At 39.1% G+C, this 11,229-nt stretch overlaps 1 protein-coding gene across 1 annotated transcript; it reads left to right on the top strand.

Annotated features, from left to right (window-relative positions):
* The first annotated feature begins 3,037 nt into the window (after positions 1-3,037).
* Positions 3,038-6,675, top strand: LOC117424214 (zinc finger protein SNAI2-like). Its single transcript, XM_034040383.3, has 3 exons — positions 3,038-3,248; positions 4,764-5,411; positions 5,934-6,675. Exons 1-3 carry the CDS (start codon positions 3,170-3,172, stop codon positions 6,146-6,148), a joined length of 942 nt encoding a protein of 313 aa, XP_033896274.3. The 5' UTR covers positions 3,038-3,169; the 3' UTR covers positions 6,149-6,675.
* The last annotated feature ends 4,554 nt before the right edge of the window (positions 6,676-11,229 follow it).

Here is an 11,229-nt window from a genome sequence, read left to right as displayed (position 1 = left end):
TTTCTCATCGGCAGGGAGTGGGGCACTTGTCAGGATAGAAGGGAAAATGAATGGAGCAAAGTACTGAGAAGTCCTTGAGGAAAACCTGCTGCCCTCTACAAGAAAGCTGAAACTGGGGCAGAAGTTCACCTTTTGGCATGACAACGACCCAAAGCACACAGCCAAAGCTACACTGGAGTGGCTAAGGAACAAAAAGGTAAATATCCTAGAGTGGCCCAGTCAGAGCCCTGACCTAAATCCAATTGAAAATTTGTGGCATGACTTGAAGATTGCTGTCCATCAATGCTCCCCAAGGAACTTGACAGAGCTTGAACAGTTTTTTGTAAAGAAGAATGGTCAAATATTGCCAAATCTAGGTGTGCAAAGTTGGTAGAGACCTATCCCAACAGACTGACAGCTGTAATTGCTGCCAAAGGTGCTTCAACCAAGTATTAACTCAGGGGGGTGGAGACTTATCCAATTATGATCTTTCAGTTTTGTATTTTTAATATCTCATTTTTTTTCTCAATAAAAACTTTTTTCCCCTTAACAGTGTGGAGTATGGTGTGTAGATAAGTGGGAAAAAAATACTCATTTAAATGCATGAAATTCTGAGGCACTGACACAACAAAATGTGAAAAAAGTGTAGACTTTCTACAGGCACTGTATATTTATAAACCACCATTTATCATTGGATCTGACGTGCATCTCCTTTGATGTGAGTTTCCAGCACTGATTTCTATGATTTAAATTCCCCGTGTGGCCCTATCCTCAAATGCAGGGGGCTCCTTTGAAAAGCACATTGGTTTCCAAAGTGGTCTGTTTAAGGAGGCTGTGTGGTCCAGTGGTTAAAGAAAAGGGCTTGTAAGCAGAAGGTCCCCGGTTCAAATCCCACCTCAGCCACTGACTCATTGTGTGACCCTGAGCAAGTCACTTAACCTCCTTGTGCTCCGCCTTTCGGGTGAGACGTAATTGTAAGTGACTCTGCAGCTGATGCATAGTTCACACACCCTAGTCTCTGTAAGTTGCCTTGGATAAAGGCGTCTGCCAAATAAACAAATAATAATAATAATGATGTTGGCCTTCTAAATAATAGCATAAGATGGCCCTGGCATCTGCAAGCTATAGTTTATTTCATGAAGTTGGTCTAATGCTTAAAAAAAAAAAAAAAAACTAATTTATAAGGTCAGTAGAACATCAAAAAGGTGAGCCGGTGTTGCCTGGAGGTTTTGTTTTTTGTTTTGTGACAGCCGGGGTATCAGTTGGTATACTTCGGTGGAACATAACCTGAAGTGCATCAGCACTGAAACACTGTTTCTCTCTTGTATATAATGCTATAAGAAAAAAAGGGTTAATCTATTATTCATAAAGCAGTGCAAAACTCATGAGAGAGCTGCTGGAATCGAATGTATTGATTTTTGGGGTGATATCCAGATGGAAAAGGTAATCATTTTTTGTACACTGTTCTATTGTTGCCTGTTGAACACCACTGAAAGCTTGTTTACTAAATATCTTGGTATATCTAAATAGACGATAATTATCCATCCAAACAAATGCAAATATTTCAGTGAAAAAGCTTCATGCCTCTTGCTCACTAAATATCTTGGCATTGTTGATCACCCTGTCTTCAAAACTAGGCAAATTAATAAGCAAGATGCCCCACAAACAGTACCCCAAATATATATATTTTTTAAGCAATGCAAAACAAGGGTAGGATATTTGCTCTTCATCCCTCCCCCAGTGATTGCTGCCAAGACGGGTGTTATTGCAAATCACAATTTAAATTAACTTTATATACCAAGAGCAATCTGCAAAGTTCCAGAACTTCATATGCAACAATTCTATGAGGGTGCTTTTAAACTCAGTTTTGCTCAAGCAGAAAAGGGATGTTGCCCAGCATTGCAAGGAAATCCTATTTTTACTGCTTTCAGGTTTTGTATTCAGATGGTAATGCAGACAGTCAGGGCTCCTTGTTTTGGTAACCCCAACCCCTGCTTCACGGCTGGGAAGGATAAACTTGGCCCTTTGAGCAAGGTCTTCTCAATGGATATGCTCTTCTCCCATGTGGGGGTGACTTGTTTGCTTTCAAAGCTTTAAATGGGAGACATATGGAAAGATCTGAGATTTAAAAAAAAAAAAAAAAAAAAAGTACTCAAGTCAGCCATTTTGTACAGGACACAATACCACAGTTATCTGAGCCAGTTTTAATTTGATTTTTTTTTTCCATAATCATGCCAAAGAACTGTAGCCCTTAAAATAATTTGATATACTAATATATAGCAAAATGGGGTTATGTATTACAATTTCCTTTTTTCAAATGAAAGTGAGCCATTATTTTAATGATTCACACACAGTATAAGTAACACTAACAGTTTTGGTGTGTTCTGTTTTTAATTATAGGTTCTAATTGTTGTCTAGTGGTCTTATAACTAAGCAGCCTTGTTGTTTTGTGATTCTAGAAGCCAACCACTCCTCCATTCCTGGGCAATACTAGCAGTAAAACAAAAACTGTTTTAAAGAAAACAGTTTTTCTCCCTGATCCATAAACATGATCTTATAACCTTGTACTGCTACAAGTAATAAGCAATCAAGCCGGTTTCAAAGACGAAGGCTTGTACACATGTAAACAAACTGGACTGTCAAGAACTTTATATACATGGAAAATTAAAGAAAAAAAACAGACGCCAAGGAATAATTGTATAGTGTATGATTAAATATGATTGTGGGATACTACAGCTTTAACATTTTACTGAATTTTTTAAAATATATATTTTTACTATTTAATAGAAATTACTTTCCGATACATTTAGTCAGTTGGTCATATACACTATGGTACTGTACAGTGTGTGTGGCAATGTTATTGCGCATGGCTACCAGTTGGAACAAACTTCCCCACTGTGAAACTACTTCAATAACTGTTTTGATGCACCTGTTTTGTTGGGGTATGCCGATGGTAGAGCTAGGACTCCTCCTCTTGCACTTGTCCTTCGACTGCAATTGGTCCAGCTGGGGGTCTAATGCTAATGAGCTGTGACCCTCTGCACCTGACTCTCTCAACTCTGCTGAAGAATGTGAGGCAGACAGGCTCGGAGTTAAGCTACTTATTCATCTTCCCATCCTCTGTCCATCTAAATTCTTGCGTTGCGTCAGGAGGAGCAGCAGGAATCATACAAGTAATACAACTATTAAAATGCCAAGATCTTTCCTGGTGAAGAAACACATGAGTTATAGGAAGCCAAACTATGGGCGACTGGAGTCACAGAAAAAAGGTAATATATATATATATATATATATATATATATATATATATATATATATATATATATGTGTGTGTGTGTGTGTTTGTGTGCGTTAATAATTGTATAATTATGTGAGCGCTGTTATTTATTGTTGAACTTGCGTTTTAAAACAAGCTATTGTTATTATTTCACTCATTCACTATCATTTGAACATAATAAAGTTTCAGTTGAGTGGTTTTCATAATTTGTGTTCTTGCAAACAGGACAGAATACTTTCCTTGAAAACGATTTTTATGTTTTATTTTTATTTTATTTTATTATTATTATTATTATTATTATTATTATTATTATTATTATTATTATTATTATTGGATTAAGGTTTAAAGTACTTGTTGAAAAAAAAAGTTGAATTTAAGTTTCTGCCACGGATATCGCATAAGCTGCTGGAGTTTAGCAGGTGCAAGTTCTCTCTGACAAAAGAGAGGCTTATTGTTACTCTGTCCTTTTGGTTTTGAAGGGTCCTATAAGGGGATTGAAGAGGCCAATCTAGTGCTTTTCGAGCATCTTTTTGCTCATGTAATTCTGGGTGAAATGCGATTTTGTTCTGAAACTGTCAAAGAGACGCGGTAGGCGCATTGGGAAAAATGAAACAATAAAAAAAAATGTTTTTAGTGGTTACAGCATCTTTTCTTCGATTGTGAGCGACTGCGAGGGACTAGCATTGTTAATTATCGCTAATTACCATAATAGTTCAAGTGCAGTTCAAGGGACTCGGTATAAATTATGTGTGTGTTTGGTTGTGATAGTGGACCACCGGCTGTTTTTAAAACGGGGTCTTTATGAATAACAGTCTGGTATTTAGAAGACTTGAGAGTTCTTCAACCTGCTACACAGCACAATACAATCTATTAGCCCTGTTGTAGTTCCCGAAAGACTAAAAAAATTCGTTTTTAATCCCTGTTGGTTGAATAGCCTGGGTACAAAAATACCTATGGTTATGACATATTAAAAGCAAAAAAAAAAATGTAATATATAAAGCGGTTTTCTTTAATATTACCATCAAACGATTTTCTCAAAAATAAAAGATGTGGTGAAAAAAAATCGTTACACCACAAACATTGGATCATAAATGTGGGTTATCAAGATTTTTCCAGGTCACCCTTCAATCTAAGATTTTTGAGTCAGGAATGTTTTGATAGTGTCACCATTAAGAACTACAGTTATTTATTAATTTATTATTTAAACGGTACTTAGGGGACCACAAGCAAGAACTTGTGTTTACTTTCTTTACAGTGTTAAAGTAATGTATTTAATCCTTTTTTTGTGTATTTTTTGAATAAATGGTGGTATAGTGGGATAGTAGCACCAAGTCAGTTCAACTTTCTATATCTATTAAATCCCCAAATTATGTGTGTGTGTATATATATATATAATATATATATATATACGTAGAACTGTGTAAAGTGTAAGTCTTATTTTTTTAATTTTTTTTTTTACTTTCTCTACTTTTGTCTCTAAACTAAAAGTATATGCTTGCTGTTTCAGAAGAAGCTGTATCATCTCAATATCCCTTTGAAGGCTCGAGGATTGCTAACATTTCCCAGCCCGAGTTCCCAACACCAGCCACCTGTGCTGAGGCCCTGGAAGGGTGGGCCAGTAGACCCCTTGTCACCTCAGCTACCCCAGGGGCAGGCGATGTCATCAAAAGCATGCCAGTCAACACACAGCCACAGCACACAGACTCTTCCAGGGCCAACCTGGCAGATGATCCACTGCTCACCTTTAAAACAACCAACTATCCTCTCAGAGACTCCCTGAACAGCCTGACCTCCTTAGACATCTCCAGAAGCAGGATCGATGGCATAGCCTTCGAGGAGACACGCTGCCTCCCAGCCCCTTTCCTCCTGGGCCCGGAGTGCAGGGGGCTGCTGCCATGCGTTCAGGAGAAATTTGAGTGCTTCGACTGCCACAAGGCCTACTATACCTTCTCGGGACTGGCCAAGCACAGGCAGCTGCAGTGCGAGTGGCAGTGCAACAAGTATTTCAACTGCAAGTACTGCGACAAGGAATATGTGAGCCTGGGGGCACTGAAGATGCACATCCGCACCCACACGCTGCCCTGCGTCTGCAAGCTCTGTGGCAAGGCCTTCTCTCGGCCCTGGCTGCTGCAGGGGCACATCCGCACACACACAGGTAGGAAGCCAGGTTCTGGTCTGCTTTACTTTAAAACCCCTATCCCCTGTCTGAGCCCCACCCCTCAACTGCCGGAACTCTTTCAAAGTACAAAGTATAGCTCAGACAGCTCCTTAACTCTTTCAGCACGTATATACAGGTTGACGAAACTTCAGTACCATATGTTAGGTTACAACAGCAAACCACCTGAATGAACACTTTGGGTGCTGAGGTATTAGAAAACAAGTTATATGGGGAATGTGTTTTGTTGTATGAACAGATTCAATGTTGTTTAAAAAAACAAACTACAACACAAGAGACCGTCTCAACAGGCAATACAAACGAAGATGAACTGAGCAGTACGACTGTTAAATATATGTAAGTGTTTGAAAGTAATGCGCACAGTTAAAAAAACAAACATATTTTCAAAACATCATGGCAACGTTTTTGTGAAATATCCACACAAAAATAAGTTAACAAATTAATAAATAAATACATTTAATGATAATTATTAAAAAATTATCTTTTTTTCTGTGTTTGCAGGAGAGAAGCCCTTCTCCTGCCCACACTGCAGCCGGGCTTTTGCGGACCGCTCGAACCTGCGGGCACACCTCCAGACACACTCCGACGTGAAGAAGTACCACTGCAAGAGCTGTGCCAAGACCTTCTCCAGGATGTCACTGCTGTCCAAACACGAGGAGGCCGGCTGTCCTCCCCTCTCTCCTGATACCCTACAAGGACTCCCAGGAAGCACCTGAACAAAAGTACTATATAGCCACATATAGCCAGGATGTGAGCAAACCAGTTTCCATTTTATATATTGGGGATTCAATGGTTATTATTTTTTATTTTACGTTTGGTAAAACGTTACAATAAGTCATGGTATAATTGTCCGGGTATGCGAGTGTGGAGTCTATCACAAAATATGATTACTTTGGAATTCAATAGGAAATAATATTCAACTACATTACATGTTTTTGAATTTCTGAAACCTATTTCAAAATGTTACTTTTCTGTTGTTTTTAGTCTTTTGTTCAGTGATTATCAGGCAAACAGGGTGGAGAAATTTAAGACCGTGGAATACATATGAATGTAAAAAAAGAACTCGCTACAAACCGTATTCAAGACATACGCTAAATGGAAACTCTGGCAACAGTTTCCTTTTAAAGGAATGGTACAAACTGATTTTACAGCATGAAGACAGTTGTGGGGCCTATGGTCTGTGTTCTGACTGGCAGTATTACTTAAAAAAATACAAGTACTGGTGCTAGAAGGAATGATTTTGTATCAGTAGTCAGTGTTATTTGTTTTGATATTTTTGTTATAGCAGGGAAGTATAAAGAGATTACAGTTAAACAGTACAATGAATTTGTTTACAACAAGTGACTCAGATCTTTTGCAGTCTTCCTTTTGTATTGCGCTGTAGCTAAATGTCATTTTGTTGAACAGTTTTGCACGGCTGACAAGTGAATGTACAAACAGAAACTTGAATGTTTCTTCATTTGACACTGTTTGTACAAAAAAAAATGTTAACCAAAGCAATGTTTGGTTACAACAATGTGACTTTTCAGCTCTGCCAGCCCTACCTACTCTGCATATACTTAAATAGAGAGAGTAGGTGGGCCTTACAGAGTTGAAAGGTCACATTGTCACATGATTGGAATGGAGCGAAAGTTGTTCAGCCCCAGCATTCACGATTCTCCAGACAAGCTCCAAGCAGCGCTAAGCCAAGGCAGAATTACCCAGAACCACTCTGAATGATTGAAAACACCATTACATAGTAAGAGAAATACAAAAAAAAACAATTCCAATGACATTTATAGGTACTTGTGTGTTTTCTGTGCAATACGTTTACATTTTTTTTTTTTTTTTTTTACTACAGGAGGATTTAATGCATTGCATTTCTCATATTAAACAAAGTTTTTTTGAACGGTTTGTTTTAACAGACTTCAATTTCTAACCATGTGGCCAGATCCCATTGGCTCAGCTGAATATCCCACCACAGCCCTTCAATGAGGTGTGCAACCACTTCAAACTGGTGCAATCAATTGCTTAAAGCTGTATTGAAAATCAAACAAAGGATTTGGTGGTTATTTAGAATAGGGCTCTTGGCATTCTGTTTATGAAACAGTTTCATCTATTATCTGCCAAATATTTCAGACTTGCTTCAAACTCACTGTCCCAGTTTTGCTCCACTGGAAAGTACTGGTTTATAATCTTTTAAAACTAGAAAGACACAATTAACACAGGTTATGGATACTCCTTTTTGAAGTTTTCTGAATGCTAGGCACAGTGCATTCTAAGGACAAATGCAAGTTGTTGAAGTCAAAGGTCTTCACACTGTGAAGCCCAGTTGGCCCTAAAGCCTGTACTCTCCAGACCCATAAGCAGATGACAAGAAAACAACATAGAAAAAAAGTGCCATTTCTTGCCAGTTCAATCTTTTTTCATTATGGTGTTTTTAGGTTTACGATTCCATACATACTTCCAGTTTTTGTTGAACTAACATACACTTTGGTTTGCTGTTGACATAGCCTGTGTGTGCTACGACAAAGTTGTAGTTTTACTTTAAATGCCTGTGCTGCTGTGAGGGGGATGCCATAGACTCTGCGAAGTTGATACTTACCATCATCTCTTGTACAGCTGAAGTCATTCTAATATTTACGGAGCGTTTGTGAGTTTCCCTTGCACTTGTTTTGTAATACACTGCAGTATATAAGAAATAAATTATGATTATTTTGATACTTTCCCATTGATATGTGGTTGGCTTTCCAGGATCCTTTTCCCATTTTCCTATTTTAATAATATAAACTGTGGCAGATCTTAATACAGTACTACCACCCTAAATGTGCTCTATCACCAACCTCCATCCCTCATATTTTACTGTATTATGTTAGAAGATAGCATGCATAATTAATATAATAATTATGGAAACCATTATGAAGTTTGTTTTAGTATTTCTAAACCTCTGTAATAACACGCACCAGTTCCATGTACTGTACAACTTATAAAAAAAAATACTTGAAAATGAAATGCTTACCATGTAACTGCACCTACATTTACAACTGTATATGCAGTACTGTAACATACAGTGTAATAAGGATACTGAGCTAATTAATATGTCTGCGAAGAACAGCTGCAGTAAATGGGGAAGAGAATTTTACGAGTCTAAATAAAACCCCAATGTTTCCCATTTGTAATGGTGCATGGAAAATTCTTATTAAATATATCTGCTTATTGGCAGGTGGAAGTTGGCCAGCTGCATGGAGTAAGGGGCTGGGTGCCAGGCCTCTGACTGACAAGAAGGGGGGGGGGGAGGGGAGAGGGGAGAGGGGGGGAGAGGAGAGGAGGAGAGGGGGGGAGAGGGAGAGGGAGAGGGAGAGGGAGAGGGAGAGGTGGAGAGGGGGGGAGAGGGAGAGGGAGAGGGAGAGGGGAGGGGGTTCAAATGGTTTACTCCAGTTTTAACTTCTATTTTTTTTTTTTTTAAACAAGAAAAACAACAACTCGTTTTTTTTAAAGGAGTAGGGTGTACAATACAACCCGTTAGGTTTGCATCTCTTAGAAAAGTCAAGCCCTTAAATAAAGTAATTCACAGTCTGTTAAGAAGTTGATTGGGTATCATTTGTAATATTTCATTGAAATAAGAGTTAATTAAAGACTGGATGGACTAAATGCTTGGACTAAAATATGTCCCAAAGTGTCAACTGACAAGTACTTAAAAATTGAGTTTGGTTCTGGATCGGAGATAGTCATTTCAACATAACAGACTGAGGGGTTTATTTGATCAGCTTCTACGCTGACGGCTGGAATTTTATAAGCATTTCACAGCACCGGGGCATCTCACTGGACTGCATTACCCGCTTAGTTTAAAGGTAATCCCAGGATAACCACAGATAGGCGATTGATTCCGCAGTGGTGTTGAATGCTTTAATACAATCCAGCTGTGATCTATCCCTGCGGGGTAAAGGCTGATCAAGCTGAGATTTAGGTATTAACGGTGTAGTGTTATTTTCAGGTATGCGGTAAAAAGTGGTATGCAGCGCACTGCGCATGCCTAAACAACTTCCGCTAAGCAGGGAAGCGCCCATTCGAATCTGGTACGTTATGCTGTTTTCAGTCTTTTTTTTTAAATTGAATTTATACTATTTTTCCACCATTAAGAAAATAGTATGCAAATATTTATCATATGCAATACATTGGGACTTGCACATTTTTTTACTTCTGCAACTTTGCGGTGGACTCATTTTGTTTTGTCTTTTCTTTTTAGAGAAATTGATTGTCTGTTTATAGTTATAAGTTTGCAAAAAAAAAATATGTATAATTAGTGGTAAATGTACCTCGGTTTGACAATAGGAAAACACCTATCAGATCGCAATTGATTGCACGTGTACCAAAATCTGACTGTGTACCACTTTTGTGACAATACACAGGTCAAGTTATGGTATGCGTACCATATTCTGACGATGTACCACTTTCTAACACTACACGGGTACTAAGACAGTCCAGAGGGTCATAGTGCTCAAAGTGAATGTCAAAGGGCGATGACAAACTTTTTAAAATCAATGTCTCCGATTCTTTCCTCGGCTCTCTCTCCATGACGTTGCAGCACCTGACGCGTCAACTGTAACAATAGCTGTTGTGACTCCACAAAAACACATCCTCTCTATAAATACCCTGTAGCCAGGGGCAGGGAGGCATGCAACCGATCCGTTTACAGCAACAGCGATGCCAAAAATAGCTCCTGTGTTACTATTTTTGCCCGCCACACAAGTTCCTCCTGGCCAGCTCAGTTATGGCTATGAATAATAAAGTGCTGGCAGAGAGCAGTGGAACCACAGAAGTTTCCGACACTCTGGGAGTGCAGTTTAGAAATGGATCTGATTCCACAGAGACCACCTGTGTGTGTTTATATGGGGGAGCTTGAGATCAGTACTAGCAAACTACATGTACAGCTGTTCCAAATATAATTTACGCTTTGCTAGCCTCACTTCTTCTTGCAAAATTGCATGGAGGTAGATACAAAATGGAGTGGTGGGTTCGGCTGTGAAGTCTTTAAGAATAGGAAAAGGATGGTTGGCTCCATCAGTTTTTCAACAGGTGTGACATCATGAACAAGCTCTCTGTCTTTCTAACTGTCGCAAACTGCTTGAGATGAATTGTCAGTTGACTGAAACAAAGTTTGAAGTTATTCATCCCAGACTATGTGTGTATCATGTAAACATACATACATACATACACAGTGGCACCATTCAGACAGTCGCCAGAAATATTATAAAGTGTGCTGCTCCTCCATTACGTATCGGCACAGTTAAGCAATGCAAGCTGCTGTTTTTAGCCCCTGTGAAGACGGTGTGTATCTATTTTTACCCTGCCGGTGTAGGTTATCTTGCCTGACGGGATATTTTTATGAACGACCTCCGCACAGCCTTGCACTGACTCAGATTTGCTAAATATTTTCCACAGTGTGTTTGGTGTATAAAAATACTCGGCTCCTGGTGCTGGCTGACACATGGTGTATGAGTGCTATGTGTGCACTTGTTACCCAAACCCCATCGCTATGCGAGTGTGAAGAAGTCTGGATATATCCGTCCACTTGTTGTGGAAAAAAGAGGTGCAGCCTTTTGACAGGTGTGGGCTCTTAACATTTAAAGGCATTTTTGACAGGTGTGGGCTCTTAATATTTAAAGGCATTTCAAAGCGATGAGTTCCCTCGGTACACCGCACTCTATTGTTCCTTGTATCCAGCTTATTTTCTGCTAATGTGGATTACTTGGCTTGCCTGCCTCTCGCATCTGAGTTTGTTTACTTTCAGGGTCTTCACATAAGCACATAGAGCACA

Source organism: Acipenser ruthenus, chromosome 19, assembly GCF_902713425.1.
Source record: "Acipenser ruthenus chromosome 19, fAciRut3.2 maternal haplotype, whole genome shotgun sequence".
NCBI classification, from domain to species: domain Eukaryota; kingdom Metazoa; phylum Chordata; class Actinopteri; order Acipenseriformes; family Acipenseridae; genus Acipenser; species Acipenser ruthenus.
The sequence above is the reverse complement of the archived record's forward strand: the minus strand, read 5'-3'. Positions and strand labels throughout refer to the sequence as shown.

What these genes read in the sequence shown, in the direction of transcription:
- LOC117424214 (XM_034040383.3), top strand. Translation starts at nt 3,170, where the DNA reads ATGCCAAGATCTTTCCTGGTGAAGAAACACATGAGTTATAGGAAGCCA. An exon ending in ACTGGAGTCACAGAAAAAAG is followed by an intron (nt 3,249 to 4,763) that starts GTAATATATATA and finishes TTGCTGTTTCAG; the next exon opens with AAGAAGCTGTATCATCTCAA. An exon ending in GCACATCCGCACACACACAG is followed by an intron (nt 5,412 to 5,933) that starts GTAGGAAGCCAG and finishes CTGTGTTTGCAG; the next exon opens with GAGAGAAGCCCTTCTCCTGC.